This window comes from Buteo buteo, chromosome 3 (assembly GCF_964188355.1).
Source record: "Buteo buteo chromosome 3, bButBut1.hap1.1, whole genome shotgun sequence".
Classification (NCBI taxonomy): Eukaryota; Metazoa; Chordata; class Aves; order Accipitriformes; family Accipitridae; genus Buteo; species Buteo buteo.
In genome coordinates this window covers 58,400,142-58,421,058 of record NC_134173.1, presented here as the reverse complement: position 1 = coordinate 58,421,058, position 20,917 = coordinate 58,400,142, and the positions used below count along the sequence as shown (strand labels likewise).

Sequence of the window (20,917 nt, the reverse complement as noted above, 5' to 3'; positions counted from 1 at the left end):
GAAAAAAAATGGTTTGCAAAAATTTACTGGACTTAAACATTATCCTGGATTTAATGAATGTAATGCTTATTCACAAATCAGACATGGTTTCCTACAGGTAGGTGATATAAAGATTTTCAGTGCTAACATTAAAGGTGTTAGGCCCTAGGAACAGACCGCAGGACCCTAGCTGAGACACTCGATTCTCTGTGCATGCCTGGGGAGAGATAAGCTCCTTAGACGGAAGCCAAATCAGGCAACATGCAGAGCAGAGAGCTGCCTAGAGTTAACCACTAGGAAATTCTGAAAATAGCAAGGCATCCATTTATATCCACTGACAGTTCACAGCCCATGGCCTGAAGGTAGGAGACAATGTCCTGTCTTAGGAAAGAAACTAAAGACCCTGGGTTAATGCACTCATTTGCCAGAGGGGATCCAGACCATACTTATTGCTTCCCAAGAGAAATCAGCAATCCATGCTGCAGGGGAACAGGCTCCTTGATGAAGCTCTGACACTGTGCAGGGAAAAATTCACTGCTCAGTGAATGAGTAGGTACTGGGTCATTTGTCAATGAGGTGGGAGAGGGAAGTCTAAGATTATGCTCCTGGCTCCATGGATTATGTCTCATTTTGAATTAAATAGACTTTGGTCAAATGATGCAAATTTATGAATGTTATGAAGCAGTGAGGACTATCCCTGAACTCTGAACACTATGCAAACAATTCTGCTACAGACTTTCACTTGTACTCCCTCTAAGGCTCAGTGAATCTTGAACAATTTTTTGCAGTGGGACACATGTTGCTAGTTATGGCACCACTGTTAGGGAAGCTTTGTGGTTTTAAACCTTTCTCTTGCTGAGTGAATAGAAACCACAACTCCTACATGGTGGGTAACCACTCAGATCAGTAAGTTGCTACGTGAAAAGTAGACAGTAACAGCCACTGGTAGCCCAACTACTTATTACCTTGTGACGATCTTTACAGAAAAAAAAATTTAGTAGACTTGTGTGAGAACAGTATCATGCAAAGCAAGAACGGTATAGTGAAATCCCTGCTGAGGGCTACTGCACAGGCACACAAATCCGAGAGAAATCTTTAATGCATGTAAGTATCGGCAGAAAAAATATCTATGGAAACTTGGTAGTGATCTTACTTGTTACGTATTGTAGCTCAGTGGAGGTTTCACCAGCTATTTGCCAGCTGTCGGGGACAGGCAAAGCATGACAGGGCACCTAAGAGAAAACTGCACAGGCTTTTATAAGGTAATGGGCATTTTTTTAGTTCTCCAATATAAAATGATTACTCTCATCTTGTTGGTATTACCTTTATGAGTAATCTGTATTGTTACTCTTCTTGCACAGTGTTGCTCTCTTTTAAGCCTCTGTTGCTTTATGCCACCTCTACATATTTGTATTAAGAAAGAATGTCAAACAAGTATTTTAACAAAGTTTATAAAATCCTGGTGTGAGTGGACCTCACTGTCCCCAAGGTATGAGCTCCCACTTTTGCCAGTAGCAACACCAAGAAGAGCTATGTTTCTTTAATTTAATTCTGTCAAAGCATTTACAAAGAGCTTAAACCTACTGATGTTTGTATTAGTGTAGAATTTAGTATAGAAACCAGTAACAGAGTTTCTTCATCTCCGCTGGGCTTTGGCATGAAACAGATCCTGAATAAAAGAACCTTGTGAACCTGAGGCACTTCTACATATTTGCCACCCATAAGAAATTTTTTTATATCAAAACTATTGTGTGTAGGATATCCAGATATCTCCAAGATCAGATAGCATTTAAATTCAGGCTATCCATCACAGGGACATAAGTATTGAGATATTTGGCTCTATTTCTATAAAAAAATAAATAACAAAATAACTAATTTTAAATGTTACAATAATTTCCTTAATCAGTAGTTGAGTATTCTTGTTGCCACTTTTTCACTGTTTAAATTTACTTAATTCTTGTATAACACCATAAATGTTAAAACCCTCTACAATTTATAATGATTATCAGAATATAGATTAGCATAGTGAAAATTTGTGTAGGAAGTGTAAGGGATAAATGTAAGGACATGTCAAAAGTTATAGATGGATACAGCATCACAGTGTGAACATTTAGACTTTCATTAATGTTTGCTAATCACTTATATGTTGATGATTTAGGATTGCAACATAATGAATATATAAGTTAAGGATACAAGCAGCAAAGGACTGTGAAAGACTAATGCAAAAGTATAGTGCAGAATGAGAAAAAAAATCTCAGTAAAATTCAGGATTACAAAATATCTCTGTATTAGAATAGTTTCTTTAATGCAGATTCCATGATTGTATCATTCTTCTCACTATTTTCTGTGAATGTTGGGAAGTGGGGTACATTTTCAGGATCCAAATTCAGGTCCAGCTCAAAATATTTAAACTGGACATTTTTCTTGTCATAACCTTGATCAAAACTGAAGAAACGGACACTTCTAAATACCAGCCCAGAAAAGGTTGAAAAGTGGATACAAAGAATGAGATGTGTCTCTGATTTCAATCAGAAAAATTATATTCTTCCTGTGGGTGACCAAGATCTCCATCAGAGTGAGCTTGACCACTAAGTGTTTACAAGATTATGATAAATTTATTTAGCATTAGTGGCAATATCTCCAGATAAAAAAAATAATGTTGCTTGGAAAGTTTTTCAAAATGTCCACAATTTTCACCATTAGCCAAAAATTCAAACTTAAATTCTTCAGAATGCAAAATCAAAGAAGAATGAGACCTGGAGGACCCTTCTGTACAGTTTCTAACAAAGAGATGTGCACTCTTTGTGCCCACATAGCTGTTGACTCTCTGCCCACTCTCTGAGCTAAACAGAAGCTCGGTAGACCTGTCAGTGTGGCATCGAGCCCAAGCTAATATATCCTGCCCTTGAGTAGGCTCAGTGTCGTGCTTATTGCGACAGTACAGCTTCCAGCCAGGATGGAGTGTGGGCAGAATGAGCTCATGTCTGCTCAGAGACCTGACAGAGCAAGCTTTCATCTGCCTGCAAAAATATAGGCAAAAATTCTTAGAGTGACCCTTATTTAATCTAGTGTGTTTGTGGTTAAAGTCTCTGAAGTCTGTTACCAACTGCCCAGCCAACCAGCTCCAGGGGTTCCCCCCACCACCACTTTTATCATTAGCAGCTCTACTGGCAAGTGTTTCTAGAGTCTGATTCTGAGAACACTTTCTGCACTGATTCACTGTATTTTCAGGATAATACCAGAAAAATGGTGTGATCTTTTCTGTGACATTGCTTCTTTCCTGAGTCAAAATTCAAGTGTACCTGTGAGCCTTGGAGAGAATAAGGGAAAGGGATCATCCCAGATTTTTCCAGAGTTATTCGTTGCATCAGTCTTTAAGAGTTTGTTGTTGTTGTTGTTTTGTTGTTGTGGTTTTGTTTTTTTCCCTATCAAATGGAAACATTCTTGATTTTGATGTCTCTCTCTCTAAAGTAATGGTAATAAAAAGTGATATTCGTTATTTGGCCCACAGCAGCAATGCAGCGTTAGAGCACAGAGCAGAGGTATGCACCATCTCTAAAGAGCTACAAATTTACATAAACCTACAAACAGATAACTGCTTTGAACGTTAGAGCACAGAAGTATTGTTGTATCTGATGCAGTGCACTTTTTATTGTTTAGTTGGTCTACAAAGTTTAAATAAACCTTCTTTATTATCATGGAAGAAGGAGGTACTCAATAACAATGGAAGCCTAATTAGAAAAAGACAAATGAGTGCCTGGTGCCATACAGAGTCTAGTCTCCAGTCTTCTGTTTCATAAGATACTAGAGGCTGATGTGTTTTCAATTTTAAATCAGTGCTGGAACAGCTTACCACACTTGACCCAAGTGCACGTGCACCATTTGTGTTCTATTTTCTTTTATTTAACGTTATAATTCAGTTGCACTGAAGTAAAAACTCTTTGTACCAATCTCAATGCCATTTGAACCAAATAAGTAATTATTGTGAATCACAGCTCTTATAAGGTCATGACCTGGGTTTTTAGGGAGAAAAAAACATGTAAGACATGCTGATCCCTGTTAGCCTGGTCAGTGTGGCACCAGCAGAGAACTTGGATCATAAATGGGTGACAGTCAGTGAACCTTTCACTCATATATGACTGTTTATCGGCCACAAATGACGCCAAGGGAGTTGAAATATGTTTTAACAGTCTGTTTATATTTTTCTACAGAGGTCTTAGTGCCACATAACTCATTTTGGCATTTTTTAAACTTAATTTTGCATTAAGAAAACCAAGCAAACAGTGAAGCCAATATTTATTTTTCAAATAACTATAAACATTTCACAGAAACTCTCTGAGCATCAGCCACTTTTGAAATTTGTTACCTTTTCCTAGATACTTGCCCATGTAATGAAAGCCTAACCTTTGTATGATAATGGAGATAAAGGCCAGAGGATGAGCATAGCATGTTGTACAATACAGTCGCTAATGAGTAAAGGGATCAAGCCAGACCTGTTGCGTATAAATCAGGCTGGAGTTGGGACGTGCTTGACTACATAAATATTTTCATTCTATGTGCTGTTTTCAATATCATAAACCTTTAATCAAAAAACTAATTGTCATATTGCTGGTGAGAATAATGCTATATAAGACAAGCCTTTCCTTTCTCTTCCCCACATTTTTCTTCTTCTCTTTCCTCTCCTCTCATTTTTTAATTTTTTTTTTTTTTTGAGGTGTACTTAGGCCCTCATTCAGCAATACACTTACTTAGGCAATTTTTTTTTAAGCACATACTAAGTACTTTGCTGAAGCAGTGCCACCAGAGCTCTCACTGAAGGTCAAGTCACTCCTGTTTCATTACCATTGCACACTCTTGAAGATGACATCAAAATGTAAAAGAAAAAAATATATATTATGGTCAGAAAGAGATCACGAAAGTTACGTTGTTATTAATACTACCTTATATTGTTTCCACATACGGAAATTATTGCATTTCCTGTCATCTCCACAAAGAGATTCTTCAACATCTCTTGCTGTTTACTCATGTCATGAGTCTAAGTACACAGCCACCAGATTAAGCCCATTAATCTAATTCATAAATTTATAAATTGTGAACTGGCTTATTTATTAGGATTGAAGAGGTTCAAACATAGGCAAGTGAATGAAAATCCTGATTAACATTTTGCTTTGAAAGTAATATCCCCCCAAAACATCCCCGAATTTTCCTCTGGGATTCACCCAGTGGGAAGCACACATCTCTTGACACGAATCCCATCATAAATCTTGAAAATCTCATGCAGAACCCAAAATATTTATTTTAATGTGTTATTCATTAAGTTATTTCTTTAAATCGTAGTCTGTTGGCAGCTGCAAACTCATTCCATTCCAGCCACATTATAGCAATGCTGTAGTGTGATTTGAGAGGGTCATTGGGTCATTAACACTGGAAAAAATTCAAAGCCAGAATCTGTAAATGCCCAAAAGAGCACGACTGTAAAAGAAGATTGCACTGCTAGCACAAAAAAAGTATAAACAATCAAAAATAACTGATGAAAAATTAATTGCAGACTATTCCACTTCTATCAATAATGATTCATTTCCTTACATTCAAGCTCTTCACAAGGAGTGAAAAAAAACCTTAGAAATTTCAAAGATACCTTACACAGTTTCAATTAGCTATTGTGCCAGTGGAAACATGGGGAAAAAGGTTATTCAATCTAGATGTTGTGTCCAATTCAGTATTTAAATAATTTCTTAATGGTGATTACAGGTTACACCTCATTCAACATTCAGTTTGAGAAAAATAAAGAAATTTCAGTACTCATATTTCAAGTCAGGAATTATGTGAGCTAGTGTGCCTCTCATTACCTTTTTAGCCAACAGCCTTAGCATTACACACAACTTTAAGCAACATAAGCCTGTGTGAAGCAGGCATGATTCTTGAACAGAATGACAGTATTTTACTTTCACTGTGTAGAAGTGTAAGTGTTTCCATGAAGTGAATCACAAGAGCTGTCTCCTTGTAGGAGGTACTTCATCTTCAGTGACATTTTTAGACCAGATTACTTCAAGGACATTGTCCCATTTTGTTTTATGCAAAATCTTTGGAATCTAAAGACATCGTCTCTGTGCCAGTCCTTGGTTTTGCTCTTATTTTTCTGCTCCTCTCTTACCTGATTCTTACCACTTGCTCTCATAGCAAACTGAATAGTTTGTGTTACTATATACTACTCTTGATCTGTTTTTCCTGCATGGCAGGCCTGCTTAAGGGTTAGTTATCTCACTGCCTGGTTTGTGACCTGAGATTTTATCATGACCCTAGAACATTAGAGAACAGTCTAATATTAAGGAAAGGACCAATATCAATTAAAATATCACATCAATTTCTGCTCTAAAAAGTAGTCCAAATCCTTGGGATAGTGACTTGTTTCAGTTAGACTGCAATTTTCTGCTAAGCTGTACAAACATTTGATTCAACCTCCACAATTAAGAAAACAGTGAAGGCCCAGTATCCAGGTAAAATAGAATCTATCTCCACTTAGAAAGTTCCTTATATTGTCTGTTAATTTAAAAAATAAAATAAAATAAAATAAAATAAAATAAAATACATATATAATCTGTGGAACCTCAAGAATTAGGCATGTACAAAACTCATCCAGTTCAGTGACAGTTTCTTTCTAATGAGAAAAAGCTAACGTATGAATAAAACTCTGAATTTTCTTGTAATAAGCATAGTAGTTTGTTATTCCAGTGAATCTGAAAATAGTAAGAATATGTAATTGCTGAGTGCAATTGTGTTGTTTTCTGAAAATGTTAGGTGTTTAGGACTTTTAAACTCTATTTTGTAAAAGGATATTTACAAATTAATAACAGGCATCCTTAAATAGGTTTTACTGATATCATAGCTTCAGGCAAATACTGTGGAAAAAAGAAAATGCAATTAGCTATATTTTCTTTCGTATCTCTGTAAATGGAAAAGAAATGACACATTTAAATGGCATCCTCACAGATTTCTTCTAATTGCAAACAATAACATACAACATAGCAAAGTTTTAATTAGCATAATTCAACAGTAGAGATGGATTTGTGGTACTTAACCTTCTTATAGCACAACTACAGCTAATTTCAGCAAGAATTCCAGCACACTCTTTACAAAGAAAAAAAGCCCACAAAAAAACCCAAATCAAACCCCTAACACACTCACCCCCCCCAAGTCACATTGATTATATACTGTTTAAAGACATTAATTTCCAAACACCAACATACCTCAGTAAGATTTATATAAATTTTTAACATAGGTCTATCTATGATATTTGTAACTTTTATGCTTACTTATGATTAGTTACTTTCAATTAAGTAAAATGTGTGATAAATATTTTACTGTGGCCTGTAAATGGTATTTTTCAATGACACTACATGGAAACAAGAAGTTAGTAACTCTACAGTAGTCATCAGAGTAAAAATTAGCACTAACAGCATGCTGATACATGAAGTTTTCCATTTTTATTTTATCTCAAACAGTTAATTAGGATAATGTACGACCTATGTGGATGACAGTGGGTAATTAATGTCACCCTCAGTACAACTAAAACATAGATTTATGAAATCCACTATTACGATATATCTGCATGGATTTCAACATTTATGAGACTTTTGGAACTTCAAACATATTTTGAAAGAATTATTAAGTTTAAATTTTACTAGAGTTGTGTGGGTCTCTTTTACTGGATTTTCAAACAGGATTAACCAATTTACAGATAAATAAAATTTCAAACTGATGTTCACTGAACTTTTCCACTAACTTCAATGGCTGTAAAACAGATCCTTAAATAAAAATACACAAACATCACAAGGTTCAGCAATTCAGTAGAGATAAGCAGCAGAAGGTCTGATTAGTTATATAAACCTTAGAAACTTTTAAAATATGAGTTTGTCTGGAGGGTTCCTGTATTTCTATGTTGAAAAAACCCTTGAGAATCAATTTTGGCATTTCTGCTGTTGGATTCAGCCAAACCCAGGAAGTGTAGTTGAGTAGGGACAAAAATATTTTTATACTTTAAGTTACATTTTAAGTTAACCAAATTTCTCTAACCTTGGCTTTGCTGTGTCCTGGGCAAATGTTCAGATAAGTTCTAATTTTGTATTTTATTTTTTAAGAAGTTCATCCATCTTCAGTGCTATCAAAACAATTTGCATTATCATCTTAGTATATGTTCAGTGTTTATATGTCTGTCTAAAACATTGATCATCTCTAGTTATTTCAACTTTGAAATTAATACAGTCCCTATATTTTCTAAATTAACATATTATGTATTATACATGAATCAGGACAGACGTGGTCATTTCTGTAGCAGCAGGAAATCTTACCATTTATATAGCTGGTGGGAGAGTGAGATGGGGTTTTTCTGTAGCAAGATTTTAACTTTTCATTAGTAAAAAAATAAAAAACCTAATAACTGAAAAGTTTCATTTCAGTTATTCTCATGAATTTCATTTCATGAGAAAAGAAATGGCTGGGCAATTTTGTTTTAATAAGTATTGTGTTGAAAAACAGTTTTAACAGAAAATGGTAGTATCAGATTAATGTATCTCTTCTGTGCTGTGTTTGGTGAAAGATTAGAGGGAATTATTTCTGTTCAACACATCGGTGTGATAGCAGCCTTTAAATATGTTTCTGTCCCTGTTAACAGTAAATACCAGTGTTGCCGTATGTTTCGTCTCCATCACCACTATGTTACTGACATCAGCTGCAAACCTAGCAGCTCACACTGCTGCAGTGACTGTTTCTGTGGCTTCTGTAGCATGTATTTCAAGTAGTAGAAGCATATGTTTGCTTGTTCACTGTCCAGAATAAACATATTTTTAAACATTTTTTGTAAGCTGTGACAAAGCACCATTTGTCTGCATGCAGCGGTATGACAGGCCATTTGCCTTACGGTAGGAAAAATTTCTTTGACAGTAAATCTGGATGTCTTTTAATTATCCCTGCTCAGTATGCCTGTTCCCAATGAGTACAGCTCTTTAGTCAATTATTGAAGAAATTTAATATAGAAAAAGCAAATTTGATGTATTATTTGTATAAATTCACATTCAGTACAACAGCAAGCCTCACTAGACTATTGTATAGTTTGCTGTAATGTGCAGATGTGTTCCTTACTTATGGCTAGGTTATGTTTGCTTGTTCACTGTCCAGGATAAACATATTTTTCTCCTTTGACCTGTCAGGTGTGCGTGGTTCAAACACAAGCTAAAATTAGCACAAGCTCTTCAGAGAGAAAACAAGCTTTTCTGTTAACAGTGTGCAGTCCCAGGGAAGGATCTCTCGACTATGCAGTGTTTGTTGTACCATCGACAGGCTGTACTGAAACAACTCTAAAGGAAAACTGTTCATATCCATTTATTATTGTAATGTATATTACTATTTTATCTTTAAAATTGGAAGATATGTGTTCTAACTCTGGATATATTGAATTAATATTTTGTTGGCTGGCACATTTCACTTGTCTCAACAGGAGAATGGGCAAGGAGTTGCAGTAATGTCAAACTTAATTACAGCAGTAAGTCATTGCTACAGAGCAGCAGAGGAGAAATACAGAGGTCATCTTGTCTTACACTTTTCTTAAGGAATTGTGGGAGGAAATTATTTTCATGTGCTGGCAGCAAGAATATTAAGAGCCAAATTAAAAATCTGTTCAAGTTGTCAGAGCTACTTACTGTATTATTCAGGTTTTCGACAGTTCGCAGAACCATCATGCCTACTGTGCAGAATTACAAACTCTATTAGGAATATAATGAGGTTAAATAAAAAGTCCACGAATTTAGCACGTACACTGTTTCTCAAGTTTGCACTAAAGTTAAGAGTGGGAAAAATTTAGTATTGTTAGGTTTTTACAGTTAATATTGCTGGTTTTCTCCAGTCAGACACCATGACATTCCCTTTCTTCTTCTTTTTGGTACTTTTACATCAATCCTTCAAGGACAGGCAGCGATAAAGGTGGTGAATTGTTCTTGCAACTTGGGAAAATGGGTTAGCAAGAGCTCAATATTTTGTGAGAGTAGTGGTGACTGAGTTTTTTCTCATCTTCCACCCTATCTAGTTTCTTCAATTTCTCCAAAGTATTTTCCTTTCTTTGTGAGTGGCTTTTAATTTACTTTGACTCATTACTTACCTTATCTGGTGTTAAGTCCTTGTTAGTTAACCAATCTTGATTTATGATGAAATATTGGGGTTTGGTTTAATTTTGTTTTCATAAGGAGAGTAAGCACTGCCCTAATAAAACCTAAATTAGATGGTTTTCCCTGAAAAAGTATGTTATGTTTAAGAAGTAGCTTTATTTCCTAACAAAGAAAAAGGATGCAAATGGGTGTCCAGGCAATCTAGCTGTAAGCTGAACAAAAACACTGACTATGATGCCTTCTACTCTGCAACCCAGAACAGTTCAAACTCACAGGGATCTCCCCAGTCACCACAGATGGCTCATGCTCTATCTCCAACAAGGAGATGGTCTTTCTACTGAATTTACAAATTAGCAGACATAAGGGATGTTTCTCTTTATCCTTTAGTGGGAGTATTAAATGGTGAAAAAGTTGAATACCAGGGGCAGGCTTCCCAGATAGTTGCCACATTATGTTCAGTTCCGTGTTTAACAGGATTTTGGCAGACATGTTAGCTTCAGCCTCAGTGGCAAGAGTTTTTTCTCTAGAGTGATTACTTGGATTTTGTCTCCTGTTCACAACACATTATCTATCATTAAATATTTGGAAGATGTCTGTATTACCGAGATGCTTTTGCTATTCAGGGACAACTATTACTACTGGGAAACTTCATGCAATTCTGTAATATGTTCAGGAAAAGACACATTGGGAAACTTTACAAGGAGCCAACAACATTTAATACTACTTCAATAGATATTATGTTTTATTCATTGATAAACAAATGATTTGTGATACCCAAATAATTAATCAAAGCATTTTTGAGAAAAAATCTGAACTTAAAATAAAGCTACTATCTGGTTTTGAAGGTGTTTGGGGTTTTTTTTTTGGGGGGGGGGTGTCATTTTTTACTTAGTATTATTAGAATTCATGTCTGGAATTAAAAGAGTAACTTGAGGATAATCTCTTACCAGGTCCTCCGAAATGGTTGCGGGCCCGTAGGCTTTGGTTCACAAAGGGGCTTAATTACTTAAGTATCATTATAAATGGAATTTAGTTGTCTAACACACCAATTCATAAAACTCTACCCAATTCAGCATCTTTAGGAGTGGGTTTCAATTCACAAACTGAAGCTATCTAAAATTTAGACGCAAGTGTGAACCAGAAGGAACATGCAAGTTAAATCCTTCCCCAACCTCAGACATTTCAAAACTAGAGAACAAAATTATGGCTGTCATATGGGTTTTAAAAGCAAAGATGCTTTTCACATGCCTAACTTGGAGGACAGTCAGTGTGAGCTTATTTGTCCACATTTATCTGTGCAGATGTATTCCCACACACCAGGTGTATGTGGTGACCAGCGGGTTAGAAGAAGGGCTGGGATGTAGGTGCCCTCTGCTCCTATTGAAGTTAGGAAAAAATGGAAACCCAGTGAGGAGAGGGCTCAGAATAGGAAGTTCTGGGCATAGGATTCTGATCCCCATGCATCCGTCTCCATTCAGTAACCCTCTCCATCAAAATTAACAACCCTTTCCTTGAGGAGAGATCAGAATTTAGGATTCCTTCCTGCCAGCCATGTGGAATGAGCAGGCGGCAGAGAGGCATTTTAGCCTGCAGAGAGGGACAAAAGGGAGGTGGGAATTTGTAGTCGTCCCTCTACAGTATTTCCCAAAGGCAAGCTTTGATGTGTTCCTCTCCATTCATCATGCTGAATCTTTTAAATCCTACTTCAAGACTCCTGTTTCTCTCTATTTAATGGTTAAGAATCTTAGGCCATTACTCATATGAATGAATGAATTACAGTCATGGAGATTTGTGCCAAAATGTTTAGTACTGTGACAATGATGAAATTTGATCTCATCTTAACTCATTAAAATACTTAAGACCATGCACACTGAGGTAGCTGAGATGGTACTCTACATCTCTTAATGACAGTTGTAAATGTTTCCTGTAAACTAGTATATTTTTTATTTATTTACAGACAAACTATGCATTACTCACTTCTTTAAATGAAGGACTGAGTGATCTCTAATGACTCTAACAGAAAAAAATTAGAGAAAGAAATAGCTAACATTAAATTCTGGGAGTCCTACAGACCTCTCACTAGTTCTAGTAAAAATAAATAAATAGAAACTCTAAGGTCAGGTGCTCTATATCCAAATACTGAAGCAGAAACCATTTCCTACACTTTTGATAATACTTAGCACACAACTTTTTCACATGGATATATGATTGCATTTGTTTCTTAGATTTTCTAATACCTCATTCTGTATGTTGCAATCTTCATAACTGCATGTTGCAGAAATATACAAATGTTTTTGTAATTTATTTGGAATTATCCCAGGATCATCTGTTAAATTCATCAAACATGGTGTGAACACAGCTAAGCTGTATAGATTTGAAAGAAGAATTCCAGGTGATCTAATCACTTCCAAAGGAAAAATTTCTGGTGTAAATTTGAAATGGCTTTTCAGGCTTTCCTGCAGTTGCTTATGTAATATTTTTAGAACTATTCTTTCCACACAATATACCTTGCTTTGGTTTCAAGGGAGTGCAGATAGTCATGTCACACAGTAGGAATGGGGAAAAGCAAAACATGCTTAGAAGAGTTCTTCCTCACCACCTGTGTGTATAGATCCCAAGCTGCCATTGCTATAATATCACATGGAAAAGATGCAGAGGGAATTTCTAACACTCATGCTAGATAAGAGGTACCAGTTGCAATTTTTTTTTCAAATGTGCTGTTTCTTCTTAAGTACATCAACTAGGAAAGCTACTAGTCTCTAAATGAATGCTATCAGCTGGCATGTTCCTCATAGTGATTTTAGAATTTCATAAAAATGTCATCAGAAGCCCTCAAAACTTAATATACACATGCAATATTTCACTTACTCCTACTTACTCATTATTTACTTGCTAATGCTTATTTGTTGCTATTCTAATTCCACAGTATAAGGTAGATTTGTTCTTCTTTCTTATTTGAGCATGAATTTTCTTTTCCCACCCAATTTGTAAATCTGAACAGTGTTTCCACTGCTTTCATTGATCTTCAGAATTTTCCTGCTGTGAACAAGTGGGAAGACTGGAGATGTAGTCCTGAAACTGCTCCTTGACTTTTGACTGGAATTAGTTGCTTTTTATATTTAACTTCCTTTCCTTTGTCTCCTTCAAGAGCAACCAAGAGAAACTCTACCCTGACTCGCCATCTTTTCTAAGGGAGGGAAATTATGTCCTGGTAGTTATTCAGAGTTTATTTTAAAAGTTCAGTCTTACCAATCTGAATCTGAGAATACTAAAAAATTAACTAAATCAAAGTAGTAAGATATCTACTGCTGTCTGGGAGCTAGCAGGCTCATCAGTTGGCCTAGTGTTATGCAGACTTGCTATCTCAAGCCAGGCTAGTTTGGACCCATGTGGCTTGAACCAAAGCTTAGAAAGAGAAGAACTGACTGCTTCAGGACCAATTTTGTGTTTTGATTGACACTTGATTTTGGCCTAAAGTAGTGCCAACTTTGCAGTATCATTTTTTCCTAACTGTTGGGCAATGCCAGTTCAGGGAGAAAGGCTTAAAGCACAAGAATAACTGTTTCACCCTATGGTTCATCTCTACATTGCTGCAATATGGTAAGCCTACTAGAGTTTAGAGCTAAGCTAAGCTTTATCGTTTTAAAGACACTGGAGACCTACTAGACAAATGGTGTTGAGGGAAAGTCAAACATAACTGGCAAGATCTAAATCTGTGCTGAGTGGACTGTTTATAAAATATCAGGAAAAGAGTATGAGCTTGTAAATAATCCTAATGCCTTACCCCTTTGGGGAAAACATTGCACACCAAGTATTATTAATTTCTTTATTGTCTTCTTACATTATATGAATTTTTTTATTGGACTAAGTGGGTTTTATAATGTTGATTGTTAATAAAAAGATCTGGCTAGCATTGTCTTTGTGATTTAAGTAAACAGCATTTGCTTTTTATACTGACTTTATGAGACTTCTGTGAGCTTTGGTGTTGCTGATATAGTGAGGATGTATGGCAGTTCAAAATCAGTTTGTAGAGATCATGTGACAAAGCAATTTTTCTATCAACACAACCTCAGGAAAGTTTATTTTGTTCTGCAAAAAATTAGGCACAGCTTGCAAAACAAGGCAAAAGTCCAATGAATGAAGATGGTATCAATTCCAGCCTTTCGTTTGTATGGAACAAAGAAATGAACATGAGCAAAGACAGATCTTAAAGTAATCTTGTCTAAAACAAGCATCCTTTAATAGAGTAACATGGTAATTATGGGCTAATTGCCACTGTGATTGGACAATAGGATAATGCAATGACCTTCCTGGATTCCTGTTCTTAGGTTGTTCCTTGTTAAATTTCTAAGAATCTTCATGATCTTTTATTGAGGCTCACACTTTGCCTTATCCATTTTTGTGCTACCCAAAGGTATTTGACTATCCGTGGTATTTATATTTAATCCAAGAATTTTTATATGTGTACATGTGTGTACTTAGGTATATATAAAATTTATTCTAAGCATTAAATCCAAAGGTGTTTAATCATCAGGCTCAGATCAGGTGACATACAACATTAAAATCAAATGAAGGTAGGCAGGGTAACTACTTTGGAAGGATAGCCCTGACAGTTCTATTTTCTTAATAAATTTTCATTTTAACTTGTACATGCTTATCACCTATTGTCTCCATTTTTAAAGATGGAGAAAGGATGTATAGGAAGAATTTCACTGAAAATTAGATGAAGTTTAAGTCAGTCTGAAAATGTGAATATCAGACTCTCTAGAGCCCCATGTGCTGGTTCTGTGCCCTCACATCTTGAGACTAATCTCACTGGGATATCCAGAAGACACTTTTCTGTAACAAGTTTCCATGACAAGTTTACTCAGACTGGCTTTGTTTGGATCTAATATCCACCCACATATGCATGAAAAAAAGTATAAAGTAAAATCAGCAGTGATGCACTTGATTAAGGAAAGCTGCCATATGATGCCTATGTGCCCCTTCTCCTCCCTCCCATAAGCAGAGATCCAAACCCAAAGTTCTGTGGGAGAACTGGATTTTATTTAAATCTCAGTCTAGGGGACAGGCTCTCCTCCCCATCTCAGAAGAATGCCAATGGCTTAACTACTGCTGTGTAGGCTAGAATGGGTTCGGGATGCTCTCTACTCCTGCTGTTAACACTGTGATCACTTTGCAGTGAAGTATCTCTCTTCCATCTAAACAAATGGAGGCATGACACTCTGGTAAAGGCATTTACTTTTTTATTCATCCAAAGTCATTGGATAAAAATACAATGACAATCTAAGAGGCAGCAACAACCATCAGTGACTCATAACTGCTCTCCTTGTTCACTGTGTTTGTGGGAGAAGTTGGGAAGGCATTTTCTAGGATAGCACTCCCAACTGTAAATCCCAGAGAGAAAAAGGCATCTCTCCCACTTTACACACTTAAGTCTTGCTGCTGCTGCCATAGCTCCTTTTGCATTTTACATTAAAGGGTATACTTGCCTCTCTTCAATAACCCTAGAAGAAACAGAACTGATGTTTCTCACCTTCTCTTCGGTGGAGAAGTCTATCCCACTAGATACCAAATCATATTCTTGGTGAGCCCTGTGGCTCAAGTATTCCTGCCTGTAGAGCTCCAGTGAGACAGGTGAGGGATGCTCCTTCCCCTCTCTCTTGCTCCAGTGGCTAGGGCTTGCTCCTGGGATGTAAGGATTATGGCTTCGTATTTCTCCAGTAGACACTGAGATCCTGTCTCCTTCCTGCATATGAAGCTATTATGGCAAAGGATACCTTCCTCTTCCAGCAATGTTTTATGAAAAAAAACAAAAATGTACTAGTCAGATGTCTGAGGTAGGTAGCTGTGTACAGGAAGTAGTTTTTGCTGTGAGCATCCATCTCACAGTGATGTCTGTCTCACAGAGATGCTTAAGCAGAGGCAAGGGAAAACGTTGTGTGCAACCTTCTCTTCTCTTCTCTTCTCTTCTCTTCTCTTCTCTTCTCTTCTCTTCTCTTCTCTTCTCTTCTCTTCTCTTCTCTTCTCTCCTCAGCATTTTCTTCTGCATGTCCCTGCAACTGTGAACTCAGGTCAGACATGCCCAGGTCCCCAGTGTTTCCTTGCTGGGACAGAGGTACTCCATTCAGCATCCCTGCAGCTGGCATGCTTGGCTTTGGGCATTATGGCACTGAGCACCACAAATGCTCTGTTATTGGCTGGAGCTGGGCTCAGGCTCCTAGCTCATGGTTGTGGTTTCAACTAGTTGACAAGGATCCTTAAGAAAAGGGATATTTAGCATTGCAAATCATGAAGACTTTTGTGGCTTGAACTCTAAGTTATTCTCCATTCATCACTCAGAGACAGCTTTGGCAGAACTGGGTTGCTGTCTTGTGCTGTAACTGGTGGAATTAAAAATTCTGAAACTGCTGAAATCCTCTTTCAAGCTGAGGGATTAATAACATGGCTGCTGTTAACTGGGAGTGCTGTTTCTGTGCCCCAGTAAAGAGACCAGCTACTCAAATACTCAATTATTCTGTCAATGTATTCCAGATCTCTGGGCACTTCTCCTCATTCTCTTTTATTCCTCTGACTCCCTCCACTTTGTTGCATTTTCCCGTGTAGATTCCTTGTGCTCTGTTCTGCTCTGGAGCAGGGACAATGTGCTACTACAGATATATCAGAAAACCCTGAATGTCCCCATTTTAAACCCGAAACAACAAAGAAATTGAGCCAAAACACAAGACATTTCTGAATTTTCTGAGTGAACTTCATACAAGGCAAACGTGATTTGAAAAGAGATCTGGATCTTTTATTTTTCTTTTTGGTGACACTGATTATTTTCTCTTACTGTTTCAGGCTTTATTTAAAAGGTCATAGTGGAACAGCTGGAAAACAGAGTAGCCTGATCTTACATGGTGCTGAATTCAGTACAAAAGATGCTGACAATGACAACTGCATGTGTAAATGTGCTCTTATGTTGACTGGAGGTGAGTACAAATCTGAAAATATGTGGTACATTAATAGGAATCTACTCTGCTTTCCTAAAGCAACCATGGATGAAGTTGCATTCATGGATGTGTAAGTACTGTGTGAAAATTCCTTTTATTATTATTACTCCTACTCTTTTCTGTATATGTATTGTGGTAGTGCCAATACCTCAAGATTTCTATCAGCAGGGAAGGGAGGTGCAGTCAGTATACTTCTACACTGAAGCTGTTGCAACAATGTCAAAGGGGAAAGCATAAGTTAGTGTTATTATTGAGGCAAGAAAGGCAAAGTAAGAGAGAAGAAGCTAAGAGATGAAGGGGAAAAGAACTTTGTAAGAAGTGGGAGAATCAGACAGAATAAAGGAGAGAGAAAATGCAGGGAAATAGACAATAGAAGGTAAAGTTTAAAAACAATCAGAATCTGGACTTGCAATATATTATCTGTTTTAATTAGGGGTATGATTCTGTTATTGAAATAACTATAATGATTCAGCTTTCTGTCTTATGTGAGCATTATACATATAAACATAATTAATGTAATGGCTAATTCACTCACCTGTGAAAGATTAGACCTGCAACCCCCTGTTCAAATTATGGCACTTAGCCGTTCTAGAAGATTTAAAACAGTATCCTTAGTGAGCTGAGTCAAGCTGCAGAAAGAAAGAAAGAAGAGTCGAGGTAGGGGAGAGCACAGAGAAGTTATACTGGGACAGTTCAAAGCACCAAGTCAATCTGACTGCCAGCAAGTATAGTGTATATGACTGATATTTGTTGCCTCCAGTGCAGAGGAGGAATAGCTGAGGTTATCTCCCCATACAGACATGTAAAGGTCTGCACAAGAGTGAGAACTTTCTCTGGCAAATGATGCTTATTCCTAGTCCCTGTATGGGCAAACTCACTTTTATCTCTAGGACACCACATTAAAGCAGAAAGCTTAAATTGGAATTCTCTCGTTCATTGACTGTATGACCAAGAAAGGTCCTTATCTTCACACCTGATCTTCTTCAGAGACTCTGCCTCAGTGATTTCTAACTTTTCTGGAAAAAATCCTATAGCATATAAGTTATTCAGCATTTTGGATAACACTGTTAAAACTGATATTATTAGTGGTTACTGGCACCCTTACTGAATCCAGCTCAGGCCATATTCAGGCATATGTGAGCCTCTAAAGCTATCATCTGCTAACAGAAGATGGGTTCCCATCACTGGGAATTTATATCAAATGCACAACCTAGATCCTCATTTTCTTTTGCTGATTGGAAATGACCCAGTTGGGAGAGTCTTCAAGAAGCCAATTTCTCAAACTTTCCTGACTTCCTATAGTGATACCTTATTAAAGGTCAGCATGGAAAACTTTTTCTAATAGACAGGTGATCAGACACTACCTTTCCATTTCTATAAAAAAAGAAGCTAACCAGGTAGTTCTGGAGACAGACAATGGGTAAGAAGTCAACAGTTTATTTTAATTAAAATTGTTGACCTTTCCCTTTAGAGACCATGCTAAATTAAAAGTGTCTTACTTCCAGGGCAGACCATAGTCTAGTGAGAAGCTTCTAAATGTGAGTTGTGTCTGTGCTGGAGTGCAGACTCATTCATGTATCTCAGCTGCCTGGAAATACCTCTGCTCCCAGACAGCTAATTCTGGGAGCTGAGGGGTTTGTTTATTTTTCTGCCCTGACTTCTATGGCAGGTCAATGCCCTGCTAAGGTCAGCTGCTGTTGAACAACCATTCCACCAGGTTCACATATATTTTGCTGCAACAGTCCTGTAAATCAACAGGAAAACCGCATATTGGAATATACTGGTAGCAAATGAAAGGAATAGGGAGGAAGGGGGAGAATTAGCAAAGGCTGAGGAAACCACAAATAGAACAAATCACTGCAGAGTAAAAGGAGTTACAGCTAGCCTTTGGAGATAGATGAGTCTAGTCTTTTGGATTAGACTCAGTGCTAGTCTTTTGCAGATAGGCTGTACAGCATTGAGTAATTTGTAGTTCTTCAAGAACAGAAAGACTTTATCCATGCTAGAGTTCTCCTCAAACACTGTTACTCTTTGCTGCTTGAAATGACTTTCTCATCCCTTGAGAAATATCAGAAATTGAAAATACCAAAAGATTTGTTTAGTGAGTAGATTTCAGTTTTGTACCACAGACAAAGACTAATTAAGAAAAGTAGCAATGATAAAAGGTTTTGGAAAACCTCTTTTTTTTCCAAAAGATACCAGACTCTGTTAGTTTTGGCAACATCACAGAGAGTTCTTTAATGATGAATGATATGAAATCTACAGGCAGGTTTCTAGCTATCTTGACAGTTTGGGTGAGCCTGTTATCTCTATGAGGTGAACTGAATGTATTTATGTCAGGAATAAAGGCTGAGATAAGCTGAAGCTCAAGACTGTGATATGGTTATAGTCAAGGCTGAAAATAAAAATGTACAGAAAACACACATTTCTCTCTGTGGTCTTACTAGTTGTCACTTTTATTTGGTCTATATCAAAACTATTATTCTCTCTCCTTCTTTCTCTCCTCCCTCTTCCCCAGAATAAGAAATTAAATACTGGGAGAATAATACAGTAGCATCAACAGAGTTTTGTGTGTGTGTGTTTCCCGTCCTTTCAAGAGCCATGCTGTGCTCCCTGACTCTATCTTAACATTGATTTTAGGGAATGGCTTAAAAAATACATTCATGAGTTGGATTCTTAGCCCCTGTAAACTTTATATGGTAGTTAAATATTTTAGCTGCTTTTTTGTGCCTTGGAAGATCTAAACTAAGCATACTTGGTTTACTTTAAAGGGAGACAAACAGTATTTATTCAAATAAATTCTTCATTTAAAATTAACATTTGTCAAAATAATTAAAAAATTTATGTAAAGAAAATACCTGTTAAGAACTGGTACAATATCTCAGGCCAATAAACTGAACAAAAGGTTATATCCCCATATCATTTCAAGCATTATTTTGAAGAGTACGCCAGTGAGGTACATACACAGCTTTTTGCAAGAAACAGCACTTAAAATATAACAGACTGTCACCAGAATGAAGCACTGAGTAGATGTCCAAGGCACTTCAGACAGATTTCCAATAGAAGTGCACTTAATGTCTCTGGATCAGATTTGTGGGCACAAGGCCAAATTAGAGCATCCCACCAGGATACCACCTGTCAGCTGAGCCCCAGGAATTGTTTGTACAATTGTTTTCAGTCACTGGAAAGTGACTTATGGTAACTTGGCCCATAGTGAAAGAGTCTTAAGGTGATTTATTTTGTCTTGCATTGGCTGCAGTCTGAGGTGTTCACACAGGCATTTATTTACCTTGCTTCAGATGATAAGCGAGAACATTGCTAAACTTCTGATCCCTGAAATAGTTTGACAAAGTCACAGGAAGACTTTATAGATGTCTTGCTAGTATTGAAACAGCACAGGGTTATTGAAATAACTTTTTTTGTTCTACTGGAAGCAGAGATCTATCCAGCTGCAGTCTCCTGTCTCCAACAGCAGTCAGCAGCAGATGCCTCAGTATGGGTACAAGAGCAATGCAAATAAATTATACTTCCCCTGCGTATTTTCCCAGTATCTTTTGCATCTCAGGACTTCCCAAGTCAGAGGCAGTTCCCATGTATTTAGTAATCCTCAATGGATTTGTCATCTATTAAGTGAGAGACTGCTCAATGACAATCCCAAGCAGTGGTGCACTCATTGCCTATTGTTTCACTGCTTTTTTCTCCAACTGGTGAATTTTGTGAATGTCTGGCAAGAATGCTATGGAGGGAAGTTCTTGGCTGAATATAGAAATCTGCCCGCACATTATCCAA

The 20,917-nt window shown here is 37.0% G+C and overlaps 1 protein-coding gene across 1 annotated transcript in view; it reads left to right on the top strand.

Annotated features, from left to right (window-relative positions):
• ANGPT1 (angiopoietin 1) overlaps positions 1–20,917 on the top strand; it is a 165,851-nt gene that overhangs the window by 135,955 nt on the left and 8,979 nt on the right. The window contains exon 8 of the mRNA XM_075023818.1: positions 16,977–17,107. Coding sequence (XP_074879919.1) covers positions 16,977–17,107 — 131 coding nt within the window. The remainder of the gene's footprint in view (positions 1–16,976; positions 17,108–20,917) is intronic.